Source organism: Meriones unguiculatus, chromosome 16 (assembly GCF_030254825.1).
Source record: "Meriones unguiculatus strain TT.TT164.6M chromosome 16, Bangor_MerUng_6.1, whole genome shotgun sequence".
Taxonomy (NCBI): Eukaryota; Metazoa; Chordata; class Mammalia; order Rodentia; family Muridae; genus Meriones; species Meriones unguiculatus.
Window position 1 is genome coordinate 6,050,532 of NC_083363.1, and position 22,012 is coordinate 6,072,543.

General features: G+C 44.3%; 1 protein-coding gene across 2 annotated transcripts in view; it reads left to right on the forward strand.

The window, feature by feature from the left end:
• Zfand3 (zinc finger AN1-type containing 3) overlaps positions 1-22,012 on the forward strand; it is a 212,435-nt gene that overhangs the window by 170,587 nt on the left and 19,836 nt on the right. For both annotated transcript variants that reach the window (XM_021633465.2, XM_060369204.1), the window contains one exon: positions 18,074-18,241. In XM_021633465.2, coding sequence (XP_021489140.1) covers positions 18,074-18,241 — 168 coding nt within the window. The remainder of the gene's footprint in view (positions 1-18,073; positions 18,242-22,012) is intronic.

The following is a 22,012-nucleotide window of genomic DNA, read 5'->3' on the forward strand; positions in this document are numbered from 1 at the left end:
GCCTGGAAACCCATTAATTAGCTGTTCTATTGCTCCACTGGGGCAAGGTGCCTGAGTCTACACACTGTTTCTGAAGGATGTAGAGAAATTTACTACCTGTTCCTCCTCTGGTGCTTTTGTGTTTCTTTGGTGGCTGGATCTAGGCAGTGCTGTCTTCAGATGTGTGTGCTTGGGAGAAGGCATTGGCAGAGGAATGTAGCCTTGAGCCCAAAGCAGTCTTACCAGAATGAGCACCATAGAACAGTCACAAAGCTGAGGTATAAATCTTGTGCGCCTGGCAATGATACTGCCCATTAAGGAGACTTTTCCCCTACTCGCTTCCTGGCTATCCTAATAGAACAGCACATCAAGCAAGGCTGTAAATAAAAGTTATTACCGAATAGGTGGGTGCCGGAGTGGAACGGACGGAGCTGAGGCATGGAGCCCTTATTACTGCTCATCAGCAATTATAAACAGGATAAAGTGTGTGGGACTTGCGCTGATATGGCGGCGCTAATAGAGGCTGGAGATGACACTGGGCCCTGAGAGGATGATGTATGCTGATGGGGTTTTACTGCCTCATCTTGCTGCTTGCTTTCAAGACAAGTTGTGTTGTCTGTTTTCCTGCTTGCTCATCTATCTGAAGGGAGACGGTCCCGTTGCCTCTCCTGCCAGCAGGTGGGCGGCTCTTTCCCCTCATGCCTGCATTTGCTTCTAAAGCGTCTCTCTCATGAGATAAATGCCTTTGGAATACTTCATAATCACAGGCGAGTAACACTGTAATCTTACTGTATTGCTTGCTGTGGTGGTTGTAGAGCACATTTCAGAAATGGCTATTTCTGTAGAATATAGGATCAGATATGACTCTAGCTAGTTGGCCAGTTAAGCACTGTATTAAACAGCCACCGTGACAGAATCCTGAGTCTACAACATGCAGAAGAGTGACACATACATTGCTTGCCCCTGGAAATTCAGCCATAAAGAGACAGGTTAAATTCAGAAACAAATACAACTTAATTTTATCTTTAGAGAACAGCAGATATAATTTAGGTTCATTTCAAAAAGCAACCACCAAGGCTAGAGAGATACTTCAGTGTTCAAGAGCTCTGGCTAGTTTTACATAGGACCTGGATTTGGTTCCCAGCCACATTGGGTGGCTCACAATCACCTTTAACTCCTGTTCTAGCCTCTGCAGACTCCTGCACACATGTGGTGCACAGACATATACTCGGGTTTCGTGTGTGTACACACATAACACACACGATAGTTTTTTAAGTGAAGACTGAGAAGATTATGCCAACCATAGGAGCAAGCATAACATGAAGTCACTCCTCCCTGGAAATTCTTAGAATTCAGAACCCCAGAATCATCAGGTGTGATAAAGGGACACTGGGCTATGGAGTCAGCATCTAGCAGTAGGGTTGTGCAGCGCTGCTTAGCCTGAGCACTCCCATCCACAGCACTCAGATCCTGGTGGCAGAAGCTGACACAGAGCATAGAGGAGTGCTTTTTAGAGGGGCATCTCAGTTTGATCCCAGAGTTCAAGTGTTCTGGTTCCTTGGCTCTTTGTCACAATCGTGAGCTTTTGCTGCTGGAGAAATTGTAGTTTTGTTATATAAAATTCAGGTTGAAGGGAAACACTATCAGTAGTCATTTTTCTTTAATGCCGTAAACTATGGAATAGGTTGTTTAAAGATCCCTGAAATATCAGAACCCTATTATTAGAAGCCAGACAAACTAAGGAGTGTTATAGGCGGGTCTTTCAGTCTGTAAGTGCTTTGCCTTTGGGCAAATGTTAAGTAGCTTTTTCTTCTCCATACACAGTAAGATTGGAAGCCAGCAGTTGTGATGCACGCCTTTGATCCTAGCATTTGGGAGGCAGAGGCAGGTGGATCGCTGTGACTTCCAAGCCAGCCTGATCTACAGAGGGAGTTCCAGGACAGCCAGGGGTACACAGAGAAACTCTTGTTTTAAAACAAACAAACAATGAAACAAAACAAAAAGCCTAATCAAGAACAAAACAAAAACCCCTATCAGTTGATACTGGTTTATTGGGTATTCTGCCCGTAGTGGCCAGTAGAATGAAGAGAGTTGAGTCTGAAAAAGATGTTTAAATGATTAATTGACAAGATTTGACAGTTAATAAAAATTGGCAGAATGAAGGATATATAAAGCATAAACCCAGGAAGCAAGGAAAGATTGGGCTGATGACAAAGAGTGCAAAGGGAAATGTTTGGTACTGTTTTTTTCAGTTTCGGATAAACTAAATTTTGCATCTTTGTAGATCATCTGTTCTCAGCCTGTGGATTGCAGCCCCTTTGGGAGTTACATAACATATCTTGCATATCAGATATTTATATTATGATTCATAACAGTAGCAGAATTACAGTTATGAAGTGGCAGCAAAATAATTTATGGTTGGGGTCACCATGAGTAATTGTGTTAAAAGGTTGTAGCATTAGGAAGGTTGAGAACCACTGTTGTAGGTAGTCCTAAACAAAAGTAGAAGTATTGGCCTGTTTGAGGAATTGCCGGTCTAAAATAAGAGTTAAAGCTATGTAGATTGTTAAGGAAATGAATACAGAGGAACAAAAACCTAAGGACAGAATGTCAGTTGAGTTAGGGAAAACAGAGGAAGGAAAAGGCTCCCTACAGGATTGTGAAAGGTACATGAGAAGAGTCAGGAGATGTGGAACCAGGGAAAGCTGTTGTTAGGCTCGCAGACACGGATGGATTGACAGAAAGACCTCTGTATGATGTAGTGGGAAGCCAAAGCTTGTCCAAGGCCATTCTTTTCTGAGTAAAGACATAGACAGAATCATCAGCTGGAAGTAGCTACAGGAACACTGCTGGAATGAGGGGGAAATCATCTCCAAGGAGTAGCTGGTCCAGACGAATGCAGTGACGTAAATGAATGTAAACCAAAGCAGTACTTTCCCAAAGAGGAACGTGGGTGGGTGCACGCCTCTGTGTTTGATTTCTTGCTTGCTTGCTTGTTTGTTTTGGTCAAGACAAGGTTTCATTGTGTAGCCCTGGCTGTCCTGGAACTCACTCTGTAGACAAGGCTGGCCTCCAACTCACAGTGATCCTCCTGCCTCTGACTCCTGAGTGTTGGAATTTAAGGCGTGCTATATCACTGCCCTGCTCTTGTTCACACATCTTTACTTGGAAATGTTCTTTGCAGTGAGTCATTGGTCTGGTTTGAGGCCTCTGGCTTCTGCTACACTATCAATACTGGATCTTCACCAGGACTCCTCTCAGATTCTGTTGTTACTTTGTGTCATGGAGATCCTGCAGCTTTGGTTCTGATGGGCTAGATGTTGGGGTGAGCCAATTCAAAGCATCCCTGGATCTGGCATCCCATCTTTTGACTCTTGCCTTGATGAGATGTTCTTTAAACCTAGAATGTCACCAAAGAGCTGCGCTCCCTGCTCTTGTCCTCTTTCACCCCCTCATTTGCTCAAGTACACCGCCAAGGTTTAGCAGCAGAGGAGATTGAGAGTGTCCCCTCTGCTGCAGCCATTCCAGAGAGTTTGTGTAGGGATCCCCCTGAATGCATTACCTCCTTGGTTTTCTGGCATTTCGTGTTACTACTGAGAAGTCAGATGTCACTGGTTTTAACATTCACAAGTTACATAACTGGAAATTTGTCTCCTTTAGAATACTTAGAATCATGTGTTTAATCTTTAGTGCCATAGGATTTATAATAAAGTGCCTACTGGCTATTCTTTGTTTTATTCAAGATGTTGAGAGTTTGCTAGGCCCCTTAAATGTCAAGTATCACTGTTCCACTCTAGGAGATGTCTGATAGTCCTCAACCCTAGCTTTCTCCTTTCTTTCTGGGACTCACAGTTTAGGAGTTGGAATGGCTGACTGATAACCTTTCTCTTAGCTCCAGTCTCACAGCGTTGGTTTCCTCTTTCACTGTCAGGGTAATTATGTTGTCTCTTTCAACCCTTGGGATTTTATTTCAACAATCATACTTTGGATGCTCGGTAAGCTCACCATTCTCTCAAGCTTCTTTGTAGTGCCTCTTTAAGTTGGACATGGTGACACACGTGTTTAATCGAAGGCAGAGGCCCGTGGATCTCTGTGAGTTTGAGGCCAGCCTGGTCTACAAAGCGAGTCCAGGATAGCCAAGGCTACACAGAGAAACCCTGTCTCTGGGCGATGGAGGGAAAGTGCTTCTTTGTCTGTTCTTTCTCATGGTTCATGACATAATTGACTACAAGGTTGTCCCTTCTGTGAGTAGCAATGGTGTTTCTTTTACTGAGCTGTCTTGAGGATGTTTTTCTGTTTACATTGCTCTCCATGATAGGGTTTTCATTTGTCCAGCTAAGCTTCTCTGGTGGTGTCTAAGAAAGAAGCTTGAATCAGTGAAGAGGGTGGCTTCCTTCTACCGTGTCTCTTGAACGGGGCTTTTAGTACAGGCTTTCCATGGGATCAAGTCAGGTAGGTATGCTGACCAGCAGTATTGGTTGTAAGCAAGCTGAGAGCTGTTGTCAGGAAGAGAATGTGAGTCTGAAAGACAATGGGTGGACATAACTGTCTGTTCAGCCTGTTCAGTTCCTTTAGAGAAGGCCAGGCTAGAGTTTCACCAGGCAAGTGGGCTGGCTGCCAGCACAGAGCTTGCAGACTCACACAGTACTTGTGTGGTTCCCTGGCATTTGGCCTGGCTCCCTTTTTCTTTTCCCCTGTTCCTGCTTCTCCTGAGTCCACCTTTGAGGTTTTTTGCTCGCAGTGGTTTGTAGCCACCAAAGTCAGCTGTAATCTCCTCCATAATTCACTCAGAACATTTCTTTTTTTCTTCTTTTTTAAAAAGATTTATTTATTTACTATGTATACAGTATTCTGCCTGCATGTACACCTGAAGGCCAGAAGAGGGCACCATATCTCATTATAGATGGTTGTGAGCCACCATGTGGTTTCTGGGAATTGAACTCAGGACCTCTGAGAACATCTTTAAAAGTTTGTTTAAAATGTCTTTGCTGAGGCAGAAGAGATGGCTCAGTGATTAAGAACACTTGCCACACTTCCAGAGGACCAAGTCAGGGAGTTCATGCCTGCCCTTAACTCCACCTTCTGGTCTTTGTGGAACAGAAGGCGGAATGTTTGTGTACACAGGCAGAGTTTGTGTGTGCCAGAAAGTCTTTGTGGACCAGAAGTTGGAGTTTGTGTATACACAGGGAGCAGACATGCACACACAAATCTTAATAGATCCTTTGCTTATTGAATATGTTAAAAACATATAATTGTCTTATTAAAATAGCTTCATTTCCATGGATTTTTAAATGAGTTTTCAGGTTCCACTTGAGAAGGAACCAGAAAATAGATTTAGACTGTGTCATTGTCACTCCTGTCCTGTCCCATGTCGTCACCCCGTCACTGAGCCATATCCCTAACTTTTTTTTTTTTACTTTTTATTTTAAGAAAGGTTTTGTTCTGTTCTGCTTTCGATCTAGTCCTTGTTTTAAAAGTTAATTTTACTGTATATGTTAATGAAAAGCAATCTTTTCAGAGATTTCACAACTTGCCTTCTTTAAAAATATGCCTTATTTCTTAAATTTTCTCTTCTTTTAAACTCACAGTTGCATATTTCTCTTTTATTTTGGGGTTCATCACAATTTAGGGCCCACAGAGGGTTACTTGTTTTGTGTGACTAAAATCATGGTTTAAAAGAAGACTGTTGCGTTTAAACCAATAACACGTGCAGACACTTCGGCCAATAAATTCAGTTGTTTATGATTAAAAATCAGAAGGGTTAACCTTGGAGGCATTTTTGTCCTGGGGGACCTCATCTTGTGATTAGTTATCTGAACAGTCAAGTGCCTCTGTGGACTCCGGTAACCAGCCTCCCACTATATATGTATAATTATTTTTGGTACATGCACATACTCTGCTGTAAAAGCTTATTTGCCCTTATGCTCCCTGCCGTTCTGAATTCTCTGTTTCATTACCAGTATCCACCCACAGAGTTTCAGAAAGCCATTCCCAAATAGCAGAACCACAACTCAGAATTTTAAATGAGCCATGTATCTGTTAGTGCTACAGATGGGGGAATTAGTTACCTGTTACGCATTTCCCACATTCATCTGCCCTTTCAGAACTTATTAAAAATGCATACATGTATAAGCTAGAAGTGGGGCATTGAGCTCAGTGTGTCCGTTTTCTGTCACTTGGTGAGGGTGGAGGCTCTCACAAGATCGTGAGGTGAGCACATGCTCACTGGATAGAAAGTGTGCTCGTGGCTGCGGCCACCTTTCTAGAAAAGAGCTGGACTCCTCCAGAGGTGGTGTTACTACATCACAGTTTGAATTGCACACACAGTGGCTCTGACAAGGTGGATGGGAGACTTGTGCAGTAGCAACTGCAGAGTAGGTGTTCACTGTAGCGTTTGCTTCTAGCCTGGCACAAACTGGAAGTTCCTGTAACTGACAAGATTGAGCTCCACATTTCCCTGACGGCAATTGATAAATGAATTTGTAGAAGAGGAAAATCACATTTGAAGTCTTGGCCATCCTCACTTCTAGAAAAGCAGTTGCAGTAATTGACACAATTAAAAAGGGGTCCTTTCGGGGTTCGGACTAGGAGCGGCATGTCCAAGTCCGTGACAGACCATAAAGAATACTTACGAGCAGGGTTAGCGCCACAGACCTGGAAAGGCGTGCGCCTTGCCTCCCTGTTGGCCATAGGCTCCAACGGGCTGCCATGACTTTTCCCATCACACCTTGAGTGGGGCCAGGGCTTCTGGGAAGGCCTTCAGAAGGTTCTTGCTAGTCTTCTACAAGCTCCTTTGGAATGTAATTATACATGGGATCTTCTTTCTGAATTTAATCTCAGCCTTACCAGAAAGGTTGGGAGGTTGTTTAACCCTCTTAGGTGCCTCCCATACAGTTGTTGAGAATTACCCCTTTAACCACATGGACTCTACTTCTGCACAAGTGTCTATAGCTCTTACTGTTTGGATAACTTGCAGACAACAGTCTTTCATACAAAACCTTTACTGTGTAATTCTGTCTGTCTATACATATATCTGTGCATCTTTATACCTATGTATACATGCATATATGCACATATGTGTTTTGATAGGGCAGCTTTCTCCAGCTCATCTAAACCATTGGTACCCTTATGCAGCCCTAAGTATGGAATGTCTGATTTTCTTGTTCTGGTCAAGAAAAGGCTACAGTGTTCTGGGCACAGGGGAGAAATATGAAGTTAAGGTCATTGGAGCCTCAAATCAGCTGTTGTTAAAATATCCCACCTTGCTTATTTTTTTTTATAAGCTCAAGGATTTGCCGCAACAATAAGCCAAAGACTGGATTTTGGGTGGAAGAAGCTAAGTGATAGTTCGGAAGAGGAACTGAATTAAGCTCAGTGCTAAATTGGAAGCAAAAATAGTTTAAAAACAAATCAGCTGTTTAATTTTAGCATCCACTCAGTCATACATTCAAGCTGATTTTCTGTAAACAGCAAAGTAAAAGTGTTCAAGCTTTTTCTCTTTCACTAAAGCTGTTGCACACATCTCCTGGGTGCCAGTTTCCCATGGCAAGATTGCCATCATGAGGAACTTGCCTTTACAGAAGTCAGCTTCTCCCTCTCCCCCTCTTCCTTGTCCTCTCTCTTTTCATTATCACTGTGTTGAGTACCAGTGTAGCTATCGGTGTAGCTGATGTGTGCCTTACCTGGAAGCTTGCATTGTAATCTCAGAGGTAAAGTGGTTGAAGATTTAAACAGCACTTCAAGGAAGGCTAGAATGAAGGAAACTTTAGCTTTTAGTGTTTGTCTCTGATTTTAAAAATAAACCCATGAAACTTAAATAGTGTCTCATTTGTCCTCATCAATTTTCCTACCCCTCTCCTATAGTTGGTGTTTTTATGTAAAGGATAGGTCCTCAATCTTGATTTTAAAAAAACAAAAACAAAAACAGCTTAGGCTCGCTCCTGGTCAAATCATTGGTGCTTTGGAGAACAGGGTATAGTCTTTTGAAGACACCTGGTTCTGTCTAGTCCCTCTAAATCTCTTCAAATACTAGGCTGCAATGGAAGAAAGTAGCTGTAGCTATCAGTGTTACCTACTATCTCAAAATAGTTACAAAACTCAGATCTACTATGAAAACCTCCAGACTTTTTACTCCACAGTTTTAGGGAGCTTAGCCCTTAAATTTGTATTTTGAGAAACTAAATGCAAACAGTAGTATTCATCCTGTACAGAATTCCATGAAGATAAGTATGTGGATACACTTATTCCTTGAATATATAAGAATATAAATCTTACTTTTTTGATGGTACTGAAGAAAATAGAGCAGAAGTTCAAGACCATTCTTTTTGTGAATCCTGGTCTTTGGTTTTTCATCCTCATCACTGATTTGTATATTAGGAATACAAGTTCGAGGGCATGTGGTTGACAAAAGTAGTAATGCTTTCTCTTGGGCTTTCCTTCTCCTTCCCTGCCTCTTTCTTTCCTTCTCCTTCCTCCTTCACTTCCTGACTACTGGAATTCTAAACTTGGGCCACATGCCCACCTCTTTTGAGTTTATCTTTAATCTTTTTAAGAAAAATACTTATATGTATGGGTATTTTGTCTGCATGTAGGTTTGTTTGTGTATCACATGCATGCCTGGTGCCTGAGGAGATTGGAAAATGGTATTGGATCTTCAGGAACTGGAGTTACGAGAGTTAGCAGCCACCATTGGGTGCTGGGAATTGAACCTGGGTTTTCTGGAAGAGCACCCAGTGCTTGTATCTGCTGGGGCATCTCTCCAGCCCCTTCCCCTCCCTCTTCCTCTCACTCCCCCTCCCCCTTTCAGAGAGGCTGTCATGTTACCCAGGTTTGTCTCAGACTCACTACATAGCTGAGTCTGACCTTTAACTCCCAGTTCTCCGACTTCTTTGTGTTAAGATTACAAATATGTTCACCACACCTGGTTTATACAGTACGAGGGACCAAACCCAGAGCCTTGTGTATGCCAGGTGAACACTTCTGAATAATGCCTCCAGCTCCTTGAGTGTCTTCAGTTTTTCTTTTCTCTCTCTTTTGTCTCCCCAGTACTTTTCCCTTTTTCTCTAGTGTGCTCCACTCTGCTGGAAGTTGTTACAAATTTAACTCCTAAGATACCCAAGTAGGTCATAAAAAGAAGAGATCGTATATTGAAGGCTATTTAGCAGTCTAAACAAGAAGTGGGAAGTCTATGGGGATATAGCTCAGTTGGCAGGCCTGGCAGGAACAGGTTTTGCTAATGAAGTTGCCAAAATCAGGAAGTGGCGCTAGGCTGAATATGGCCCCAGAGGAGGACTACTGTATTTATTGCCATCCTCACAGACTCTTGGCCAGACACCTCCTGCTGGAGTTTAGCTCTTGCTGATGCCCTCTCAGTAAGTAGAAGTGGCGCTTAACAAACCAGGATGGTGATGAAGAACCAGGATGGTTTGCAGAACTTGATGGATATGTGGGCTGCTGACCTTTGTGTGTGCTTTTATTAGGCCATTTGGAAGGAGGCTATCAGGGAGTTGAGAAGAAGCACCTTTGACTTAGACATGTGGGGCCCATGGAAAGCTAAGGAGACTTGGTTTGCCTTTCCTGACTGTTAAAATAGAATTTCAGATGAAGTTACCTAACTTGGTCCTGATATGTTTGTATCATCCTACAAATAATGAGTAAAAACTGATTATGGATTTTTCCCACAGTAGCAGGACAGTGATTGAAATCCAGTATTTTAAGCACAAGATATGACAGCTAGCACTAGTTACCACATCAAGAAAGAAAAAAGATGATTTAGTATAAATTACTGTAATTGTAGAAATCCAGAGAGTTACTAGCAGGTATGGGAGGCACAGAGTCCAACATCATAGAAATCATATTCTAAGAACAGTGAACAGAGTTGCTCGGCAGACATCTGTCCCAGAGAAGTTGGCGCTGGTCAGGGTTCTGAAGCAATGAGAGAAGCTTATCTTCCACCCCACTCATGGACTGCAGTTTTTTTGGCGGGACCACTGGATCTTTGTATATGTAGAAAGTGGAGGGACTCATCCTCCTGCTGAGGTGCTCTATGGGAGAGCAGACACAGTCTTCACACGTGACCGCCACTGTGTGGGATTGCGTAACGATCACAGATAGGCCTCCCTGGCTCAGAATCCAGCTCTACAGAGAGTTGAGCTGAAAACTGTAAAGTTCTTTTACTCTGTGTCATTGGTTTCCTCATCTGTGAGATTCTGGAAATAATAATATCTCCCTATAGCCGTGCATAAATTGAGATAACGTGAAATGTCTAGAACATATGTGTTCATAATATGTACTTCATGTTAGCATTCTGTTGCTGTTCTTGCAGAAGCTTCACAAAAGGAGCCTCTTTAGTCATGTATCTGCCTACTTTGAGAATAGTTTTAAAAATTATGTTAGTTTAGTCATGCCTGGTGCCCCACGCCTTCCATTCCAGCACTACTAAGGAGATAGACATGAGTGAATCTCTTTAAGTTTAAGGCCAGGCCAGTCTCTATAGCAAGTTCTAGGCCAGCCAGGACTACACAGTGAGTCCCTGTTTCCAAACAAGACAAAAATATTGCATTGGGCAGACGGTTACATGTTGTATGGTTATATTTATATGTCCGCATACATGTGTTTCTGTCTGGAAGCGTTCTTGAAATAACCAAAGTATAGAAATGGGGGATAGATGGTGATTATAAGAAAACAGACAAGTGGGCTGGAAGAAGGCATGGTTTTAAGGGGAACGTGAGCCGGATGGAGTAAGTAGCACACCCTTGTTCCCAGCACCTGAGTTTGAGGTAATTTTAGACAACACAGATAGATTGTGTAAGAAAAACAACAAACAGCATGAAGGATTCTTGTGATAAAATTATAACATGGCTTGAAAATACCCATCTACACCAGTTGCCTGGTTTGGGGATAGTGGGTGAAGAGTACATGGAACTTTATTATTTAGCTATGTGTAAAAAGATCTAAGAAGATTGTTGATAGGGAAAAATTGGTGGTGAAAGCCGTTTATGTGCCTGTGTGGACAGATCAATATAGTAACCATCACAGAAGGGAAACTGAGGTGACCCAGTGACATTAAGTGAAATGCCTCGAACTCCTGGCGTGGGGTAGAGGTAGAATTAAACCAGGTGGCAACAGTTAAAGAGAAAAGATAACCATCACCTTTATTTTCCATTTCAAGCATTCAGATGAGTCCAGGTACCTCTACATTCTGTGGAATGGTCCGTTGAGGTCTTGTGATAAAGAAAAGGTAGATGAGTGGCAGCTCACTATGGATGCAGTGCAGTAGGTGGGCATAACAGAAGATGGCCAGGGTGACACCTGGGAACCAAAGCCACCTGCCTTCCTGATCACACTGAAGGGTTACCTCAGGAGACACCTTTTTCTGATCTTCCCTTTCTCCCTCTAAGTGCAGGATTTCTACTTTTTGTGTTCTTAGCACTCTACTCATATGTTAATGTCCACTTACTAGGCGATAGGTCCTACGTAGAGTAGGTGCTTAATGTTGACTTTTGCCGTGGTCCTGCATAGAATGGTCCTTAATCTAGAGGGCTATATTAGCTACACAGTTCAAATAAACTGGGGATGTCACTTAATAAGATTGTGATTATCGCATTTGTTTTAAATAAAAGAAGATTCTCAGTTTTAAACAAAACCCCAGCAACGTGAGCTGTTTAACCATGAATACGTATGTGTTGTAATAGCCAACGACATCATGATAGCAACAACAACACATAGTCAACCAGGAGGGAAAAGGTAGTCTTCCCATAGGCCAAGCAAAAGGAGACACTTAGAGGAATGATTTGCTTGACTCTCTGGGCTCAGCATTAGTCACAGGGAATGCTTGCTGTCAGACTGAAGGAATGAGGAAGTAGTACTAGTCAGTAGTTAGTAGCATGGTCTCTTAAACATCCACTCCTTGCCACAGCGTAGGTGACCTTACCCAGATGTCCAGTGTGTGTCAGGCAGTTGGAGGGAGAGGACTCTTCCTTCAAACTCCAGATGACCTGGGCTGATTCCAGGGTGCCTGCCCTTTATGTCCTCAATATGGGCTTGTTGGGTGCCTGCTGGAATTTTTATAGTGTTGGTTTTGAATATGAATTAGAGGAGAAGTGTGCAGTTAAAACTCTCCTTTCTTAAAATTTAAATGATGGTATCGATATATAGCTTCACAAGTAGAATGAATCAGAACGTCTCATGTTCCATATAAAAACTTAACAAAGACATTTAAAAAAATCCATGTGCTGCTCCTCTTAACATTGTCTTCTAGTTAAGAGAAGTCTTTACGGTAGTTGGGGGCAGCCTCCCGAGAGAGCACTTCGTAGTATGCTCCAGCGGCCCTGGGTTCGGTGGTGTTAGTAAGAATAAGGCATTTCTGTGGAACGGCCTTCCACATTGCTGCCGTGAGGACAGTTAGATGAGAGAGTATTTGCCCCCTAGAAGATTCGTGGTGTGTTTTGAGCATCCTGAGAGCAAAGACCCTCAAAGCTTGTGGTGCATTTAAAGAGGCTACCGATTCTACCCCACCCAACTTCCTTATCTTCTTTTATCAGCAAGGAGAAGAATTAGAGGTCTGTGTTCAGTTTATAGGGTGTGTGAGAGGATGAGCAGCCCGCCGTGCTGTGCCGAAGAGCAGAGGAGATAGCCAGAAATAATAAATTGGAGTAAGGAGTGTAAGGCTGGAGCATGGGTGGGGCTAATGGCTGAAACCTGTGCTGCCCAGCAGGCTGCGAAGAGTTGAGTGTCAAGTGTCTACCGTCTAGGACTGCCATCTGTCTGTACTCAAGCTCAGATCATCTTCTCCAGAAGAGTTTAGTCATCAGCCTCTAGAAACTCATTCTCTGTGTATGCAATGTTTTTCTTTTCATTTGTTTTGGTTTCTTGTTATTCTGAAATTATTTTAGGTCATTAGAAATAGAAGAAATGAAAGAAAATTCCCATTTGAATTAAGTGTAAAAATAATTTTTTAGTGGACAATGAGGAAGTAGTTCGTTGTCTTGAAGTTTTTTGTGGTGCACAGAGTAAAATGCCAGGAGAAGGCAAATCTAATCCCCCCACATGCTCCAGAAGCAAAGCATAAGATGAAACCTGTAAAACAGGCCCTTTCAAGTCTCTTTTATCAGTTTTTCCAGGGAGAGAGCGGTGGTTTTCGTGGACAGAGGTTTTAGCAGCTTAAGCTCCTTTAAATGGTGGAAGGAGAGACAGCGGTGATGTGTGAGGGTTCATTAATTATTGCTCTTACTGATGTTTGCACAGGCTGTTGGGATCATAAATGTCAATCTGTCAAGAGACTGTGATAGGTTCTAAAAAAACTGATTGAGTACCTCAAAAGCTGCCACAGAGCCTGAGATTAAACAGGCTCCTCTGTTTCTTAGCGGTGTGGAAGGCGTGGGTGGATGAGCTGGGGGAGGTTTTCTTCTCTGTTGCACTTTGTCTCTGTCTCTGGGGTTCTGTGTGGAGGGCTGGCTGGAGCCGGGGGCGAGAGCCTGTGAGATACCAGCAGGCCACAGCTACTGTTAGCAGCCTAGGGTGGGCGTGGGTTGCCAGCTGCACATTGCCAGGAGAGTGAGAGAGACGGGATGTAATTTTGACAGGCCCGACACAATTCATTTGGAAAATTTCAGGAGAGAACATGAGTAATAAAGACAAGAACAGTGACAGTAGGAACAAACGTGGATCTCTGTCAGAGACAAAACAGTTTGAGAAGCAGCAGCCCTGTTTGTTGCCGTCAGGCTTTCGTTGTAAATGTATTCCTGAGTTGAAAGACTCAGTGCTAGTTACTCTCTGCACTTGGCTAGCAAAGTCCAATTAGAGGAGTTTCTCTCTGTAGACATTTGTTTTTAAAAACATTGTACTTGTTTCCTCTGTCACACGTTGAGCAGTGGTTGCCTTCAGACCAAGAAATCGGACATGGGTAAATAGGTGAAATTTTTCTTAGAAGATCTGGTGTGGTGTCTTTGTCGTTAGACACTGGCTGAGGAGAGGGGTCTCAAGTGCGGAGGGCTGTGAGCTGGCGTGGGGGTGCTGCAGCCTGTGTGGGTACACAAGCCCAGAGGAGTTCTCAAGAGGAAGAACACTGGGAAAAATCTGCTTTGTTGGCTCTTTATGGAGGACCTTAATTAGGAGACTGCTAACTCCTGGGGTGGGAACTGTGTCTAGCTTGCCACTGCAGCTCCTCCTGCTGCTAATGAGCATGCTCCTTTCCAGGACGTGTTTCTTCTGACAGTTAAAGCCGAGTGCGAGAGTTATTTCTGTTCACCTTGCTCTCCACGTTTAACCCTTACCGCCCGAGTTCAGCATATGCAAATAGATTAATTAGATGGTTTCTGCCATTGTTCCCAAAACTGAAAATGTTTCAAGTTAGAGGGACCGAAACTTAGAAACAGAAGGCAGATAATCAATTTTTGATTCCAGGTGAACGGTAGACAGCTCTTTTACTGTTAAGTCGTATTTGGGTCTTTTCTGATAGTCTTTTTCTAACTGACTTAAAATTTATAATTGAGTAGTTGAATTATTTAGTTCATTATTATGTAATTAGAATCCCGGCACTAGACATCTGTTTCTCTTATTTAGGCAACTCACCCCACAGCACAAGATTTCATTAAATAATTAGCAGAGGAGATATAAAATCCTTCCATAGCCATGACACTGAGCCTATGGTCTTCTGTTGATTTCATTAGCTTCTAATTAAAACACCGAGCTGACCTGTGGAAATGTCAGAGAACGACTTACTTTACCAAGAAGAGACATGTGGCGCAGTCAGCCACGACAGCACGCAGCACACAGTTTGGGAGCTTCAGCCTGTTCTTCCTCACAGTAGGGAGCACCAGAGGACAGTAGGGCTTCTTTCCACTTAGTGTGGACCATCAGAGATGGCAGAGAAAGTCAGTGTATCCCAGAGCTCTAATGCTCTGTTCTCTTAGGATCTGGAAAGAGTGACACAGTCTGCGGGGGGTAGTTCATTGTGATTTAGAGCAGTGGTTCTCAGCCTGTGGGTATGATCCCCTTGGGGGGTGGTTCAGAGGACACTTACAGGAGTCAAATATCAGATATCTTGCAAATATTAACATTATGATTCATAACAGCAGCAAAATTACAGTTATAAAGTGGCAAGAGGTGATTTTATGGTTGGGGATCACCACAACATAAGGAACTATAAAAGGGTGGCAGCATGAGGAAGGTTGAGAGCCACTGGTATAGAGTCACAGAAGACTGCAGCTCCCAGCACAGCTGTACACAGATGTGTTTGGTTGTAGACTTGTGCAGATGCTAAGACACTGACTCTCGGAGGAACAACAAGGGCCTAATAGTTCATTAGGATGGCCAGTGCATTGCCTCCAGAAACTGTTTCAGCGTTTATGTTAAAGTGGAATGGCTAAAGGGAATCTTGGCACAGGACCATGCAGATTGGTCCCTACCATTATTTTTGACACTGTTTAGCATATAGTCTGATTAGGTGAAACTTAAGAGGAGAAGAGATCTGGCCCGGACCATCTTACCTTGGTGGTACGCCATAAAAGCAGGTGTTCAGTGAAGACACGCAGTAAAACCATGCAGACCTGAAATCTGGTTCCCACCCATGGCCACTTGCAGCATGAAGGCTTGTCTTCACATCTCTGTCCTGATGCCATTGAACATCACAGGGCTTCCCTCTTTAGCTCTGTTGACAGCTGAAATAAAAGTTTCCTCTAGAAAGGGAATCATGTACTCTGCAGTAGGTGACACACTTGGCTGTTTGGGCCAAACTCCTCAAAGAAGCTTTGAATTCCAGCTTCGTGCTTTTCCAGACCTGTGTACTTTTCAGAGATGGAGGTGAAAGAGGCCCGTGATCTGAGGGATTATAGTTTACATGATCAGTGCATTAGCCTCATGCGTAATATCCATGTTCAGCTTGTTACCCATCTATCCGTCCGTCCATCCGTCCATCCATCCATGGTCAGGTTCTCACTGTGTAGCTCAGCTGGCTTGCAAGTTGTTATGTAGACCCAGATGACCTTGAACTTCCAGAGATCTGTATGCCTTTAGTTTGTGAGTGTTGAGATTGTGGTGTGCCACCATATTCAGCTTTAACAAGATTATCTATCTATCTATCTATCTATCTATCTATCTATCTATCATCTATCTATCCATCCATCTATCCATCTATCATCTATCTATCTATCTATCTATCTATCTATCTATCTATCTATCTATCTATGTATCAATCCATCCATCCACCTACCTACCTACCTACCTACCTACCTACCTACCTACCTAAGTGTTTGGTCTGGAGAGAAGGTTCAGAAGTAAGGAGCATTTCCTTCTCTTTGAGAGGACTGGAGTTCAGTGCCCAGCTGTTTATAAACCAAGTGGTTATACCTACCTGTAACTCTAGTTCCAAGGAATCTGATACCCTCTTCTGGCCTCAGAGGGCTTCCACATTTATGTGGTGTGGGTGACACAATACTCTTCTCTCCTTTCTTCCCTCTCTACTTCCCTCTCTCCCTTCCCTCCTCCCATCCCCTGCCCCTCCTCCTCTCCTTTTGTCTGTACCCTCCTCAAAATAACTTAAAAAAAAAATGGGAGTTTTCAAGTTGCCTCCACCTTGTATGTGCCACACCTCTCATTCCAGTTTAAGGGACATTTCTTTAAAAGATACTTCAAGTAGGACAAGCAGCAGAGGTTTTTGTTAGGTATCTAAATAGGGTTATTATCACAAATAGTGCCATTTTTGTGGAAAAGGACCCCCAGGAGAGCAGTGTGCCTCGTGCAAGGTGAATTCCTTTTGGCTCGCTGCTTTGTAATGATTTACATTTAGATTGTTGCTTTTTGTTCTTTTGCCGGCAGAAGAAGGGGGGCTGGCCTGTGGCAGCCTTAGGCACTACACTAACTGGGTCTGGACAGCTTTGCTCAGCGGAGCTGGGAAATAGACTGAACTTGCTTTTCATAGGAGGGCTTATTCAGTTGGTTTGTGTTGGGGAGATCTCGTACAGGACTGGAAGGACTGAGTGAGATGAGGCTTGTACTGGTGAAGAATGGTGCAGGGCATCTGTACTGGGTGGCGGGGGCCAGAGCTGTGGACACACTGCCCTTCTGTCGCTGGAGCCAGTCGATGGTCTGGTAAAACATCCACACAGAGACAGCTGTGCCAGTGTGTCCCTCCCTGCTCCAGCTTCTCCAACTAGAAAGCAAGGGCTGCCAGGAGAGGGTCCATCCATCCATCCAGCGCTCACCATCGCACAGCCAGGGAGCAGGGGAACACACCCTTCCTCTCTAGAAGAGCCAAGGGGTGTTTGGTTTTCATTCCTGTCACAGACACCCAGCAGGCAAGATTCTTAGGTTTAGTTTGTTTGTGTTTTCAGATGTTTCAGTGTGTGCAGTAGAGAGGAGGAGTGAAACAGCTCACATTTTGGCTGACAGGAAGAGTCCAGGGCAAGATAGTCCACCAGGGGACATGCCCCAGTGACCTCCTTCCCTAGTCAGGCCCTGTCTTCCACAATCCCACCATTTCCCACTGAGTCTCTTTACAGCTTGAATACACAAATGAATGGAACTGTTAACAAAGACTGTCTCAGAGCTGCCTTTCAGATGAAGCTAGCGTATCCTGTGACAATCTCCTAACCCTCATAGGTCATGCTTCTCACAGGAGGCCAACATAAGGCAAGAGGAGGGAGGACCAGTGTGCTGTGGACAGGGAAAACAGTACTCCACATGGGATAATTCAGGAACGGGACTTAGTGGGAAATTTGACTGTGGAACGAAGACTTAATTAAAAAGGGTTCCATGTAGCAGTGAGTGAGTAGTTGTGGAGAGAGAACTGAAAGGTACTGAGGCCAGAGGTCAAAGATAATCAAGAGCCAAATGTCAATAGAGCCCTGAGAGAGAGAGCAGCAAGATACAGAGAGAATGAGAGGCTTGAAGGGCAAACTGTGCAGGTCTTTCGAGGTTCTTGATAAAGCACTAAGACCCCTTTTTTGAGAAAGGGTTGTTAGTGGTTTGAAGCAGGAAGACTTGAGTCACTTGACTGCCGTATGAAGAGCTAACTGGGGAGGCTTGGCATTGCTCTGAACAGTTGTCTGCCCAGCCAGGCACTAGTCCTGATCCCCAAATGTGTTGTCTTGGTCAGATTCACAGTCTGAGAACGAGGCTTCACCCGTGAAACGGCCGCGACTACTAGAGAACACTGAGCGGACTGAGGAAAGCAGCCGGTCGAAGCAGAAGAGTCGGCGTCGGTGCTTCCAGTGCCAGACCAAGCTGGAGCTGGTGCAGCAGGAACTAGGATCCTGTCGCTGTGGTGAGCACCCCTACTCAGGGCTCCTTCCTGACCCCACTCTGTCTCAGACACCACGTGGTGCCTCCACTGTCTCGCTCCTGCTCACTGCTCTGCTTCTTTTCCCATTTAGGACTTTAGAAATTATGCAAACTAACGAGTCTGTGGTGTGTAGCATAGACCGGAGAGACAATTCATTTTAGGTGAACTTTTAATATATATTCCCCACCCACATCCCTTTCGATCATGGTTTGATTAGAAGTTTTTCCTCTGGAACCCTCGTTGACCCAGTGAGTCAACACCGTGAAGCAGCTGGAGCATCATCTGTCCTCCCTCGTTCTGCCACCTCTTCGGACTCTGCACATGCTCTAATTTTTAGGTCTTGTACACACTGGAACAAAATTTAGGCAAATTCTGCTTTTCTTCATGACCACATGTACCATGTCAAAAAGGTAAAATTGTAGCGGCATTATTTTTGGCTCACAGTTTTCCTGTTCCTGTTTTTATTTTCTGAATTTTGGAACATGCTATGAGAAAAATTGGTTTGTGGAACAGAGCTGTTACCTGGTGGACTCTGAGCAAAGCCTCTGAGAACTCTCCATCTTTCATTCCAGGAAGAGAGCTTTAACTCTCCTCAGGGCTCATCTCACACTGTTTGCTGGCACAGGGTCTGCACAGTGCCCTGTGCGCTGCTGAAGTTGAATTTGGGGGGCATTGTCTGTCTCTGAAGAGATGACCTTTTCTGCTGTGGCCCCTCAGCCATCTGTGGAAATGGGCAAGTAGGGCATGGGCTGGCTCCTGGAAATTGAGTCAGAGCAGCTGTTTCTGGCAGCAGCCCTCTAGCTGGTAAACCTCCAGCCTTGGAGACAGGGAGCTGGGTGTGGCATTCAGTTCTGCATAGAGAAGTATAAAGAAGAGAATTGGGATAGGCCGGAGCGGATTGTCCACAGGGTATTAGGCTCGGCTTGTACCAAAGCCTGTGGTGTGCCCTGGTAAGGCAGAGAAGGCTTCTGTGGCGAGCCAAGGAAGTTTTGGACTCTGGTGACTTCGCTCCTTCTGAAAGATCGGTGTGATCCGTAAGGTTGCAGGTTCTTGCTTCTGTGTTGAGATGAGCTGTGCTGGTTTTCAGTGATTCATTCTGTTAGCTGTGTTGAGAAGCCTCCCTACTATTTCCTCTGTTGCCCTTAATATACAGGCTTGTTGTTCCTCAGAATGGTAGAATGTTGTTTCCTCCTCAAAGGTGACTGAGTAGAATCTTGGTAGTGGGCAGGATTTGCTGAAGTAGACCAAACAGCCGTCCCTGGGGTGCTCGCTGCCTCCCCTGACAGTGTTAATGTTCCCTTTCCTCCTAGGCAGGCCAGGGAGAGTTCAGAGTAAGTTAGTAGACCCACATCTCCACATTACCCTGCATCTTTGATGCAGACCACTCAGCCTCCAAAGGTCATAGCACCCAGCTGAAAAAAGTTCAGAAGTACTTAATAGATGACCCTTTGCTTCTCCACTGTGGCCATCCGCACCATCAAAGTGGCTGAGTTATGCCACAAGCTCTTTACCTCCTGGCTGGAAGACTGGCTTTCTGAGTGGGTTCTGAAGTTCTTTATAGACCTGAGTTCTTTCTCAGTTACTTAACAACATGTAGTTCCTGTCCAGTTTTAAGACAAAAGTCCCTTCAGAGGGAGCCTTCCTAGAGAGCTGGAGAACCTTAGACCACAAGCCCAGAAAACTGACCGAGTCACCTGCCACTGTTTAAAGGATGGAGGGTAACGGGGTGAGCGGATGCTCCGGGGCTTTGACGAACTGCTTTGTGTTGCTCCGTCCTGTCTGCTTGAGTTCCTCTAGGGAAGGGCGAGCTGTGTGGTGATTTCCGTGAGGGTCCATGGAGAGGTGGGAAGATACCGACTGCCCCGGAAGCTGTTAAAGGGAAGCATACTATTGAAAGTGAAGACTCGACGTAGTTGAACTTAAATCAGAACACTTCTCCACTGCGGAAAAATCTTTCTCTGTATATGTTCGCAATCTTTTCTTCCATTCCCCTTCCATTCTCTACAGGTTATTAACTGCTGACAAGTTCACATCTCATAAATAATGCTTAAGAGCCATTGCTATATAAATTGAATGTGTTATGAATTGTGATGGGCCTTTTTGTAGCATTCGGTGCCTAGAGCAGGAAGAACAGAAGATGTCATTTTCATTAATTTCTAATGAGGTGCCAATTAAAGGCAGAGAAGATGCTCTAAAGGGGAGAGTGGCCAAGCTCCCCTGAATCCTCCGCCCTGGGGCTGTCATCCAAGCACTGCCAGCAAAGCCTTCTGTAAAAATTCCATTAAATTACAGTCTCATCGAGAGCACACACAGACACATTCAGCTTCCCTTTGATCTTCAAAAGAGCAATTTGTAAGGCGAGTTCTGAGCCTTCTCACATAGGACAGCTGTAGGTGATAGGAATTGTTAATTGCCAGGATGTTTCCTGGGCTTTCAATAAGGAGGTGAATTTTGAAGATGAATTCTCGTCTGCCTCACTGTGACTAGATAACCTTTATGTCAACAGTACCAAAGGAACACCCCTTTCCTGTGAAATCTTTCTGGGTGCCAATTAGAAAGGGCATGTGGTGTGGGTGGGATGGTCCAACATCCTGGGGCACCTTCCACAGCCCAACTTCTCTTGAGAGAGACAGTCACATAGAATAGGTTTGCTTGTTGCATTTGTACTTGATAGGGTGACAGATTTGATCATTCCTGTTGCAGGAGTTTTGTCTCCTCAGGCCACCTAGAGGATGTTCTAGTCTGGCCACTGTCTGGGCCATGGGCTATGCACAGCACCGGAATGCTGGGTTTTGTGACCCATTAGCTTGGTTTTGTGATGTCAAGCACCAGTGTAAGAACTTTTGTACATTTTGCATGTTTTTAGTATGTGGTGACTCAGCTGGCTTTTATGACATTGTGGTAATGTCACTTTCTTGACTGTTTTCAGAGTGAGGCCCTCTCCATTGTGTTGTCTTCACATGCTGCTGTGGTCATTTTACCTCTGTCATTCACTTTCAAAGCAAAATGACAGGTGTTTATTGAGATGACTTTTCAAAGCATTTTGCTAAAGTTTTGTGGGGGATAAGGGACATACATATAGGATCTACGAGCTCATAGACTAAGGAGTCAATGTGCTGCCTATGAGAACTAGGGCTGGGCAGTTTGTTGGACCATGCTTGCTGGCCTGCTCTCAGAGGTTCAGTGAAATAAGTCCCATGTGACCATATATAGCACTGTGGACACCTCAGTCTTGGAAGCTCTTCAGGGGGAGAAAAAAAAAGTTCTCTGGGCCCATCTGCATAAATCAGCAGGGGCCCCCACTGGGGGCTTTCTGAGAGCTGGTTGTGACGATCATGACTTTTCCTTCCTGAAGGCTGTTTGCTGATAGCACAGACAGACACTGGTCTGTAAAGCCAGTCACTGCAGCACACGTTATCTTCAGGGAGCTCGTGCCAGTGCTATTCCTGGGTCTCCACCCGTGGTCCACGTATGTCTGTTGCTCTGGTGATGCTCTTTTTCCAAAGCTTCCCCTCCAGTGTAGGGCTCACCCATGAGCAGGTGTTAGGACCCTTTGTTGTAGTTGTGTACACACACACACACACACACACACACACACACACCACGCTTTCATGGGTTTTAAAATTAGAGCATCATTTAGGGTCTGTTTCTTAATGGTTTTAGTTGCATTTTGTCCGTTAGCTATAGTACTGCACGGTAGTGATGTGTTTTTCGTGGAGTTTCACTCTGGGAGGGTTGGTGTCCATCAGCCTC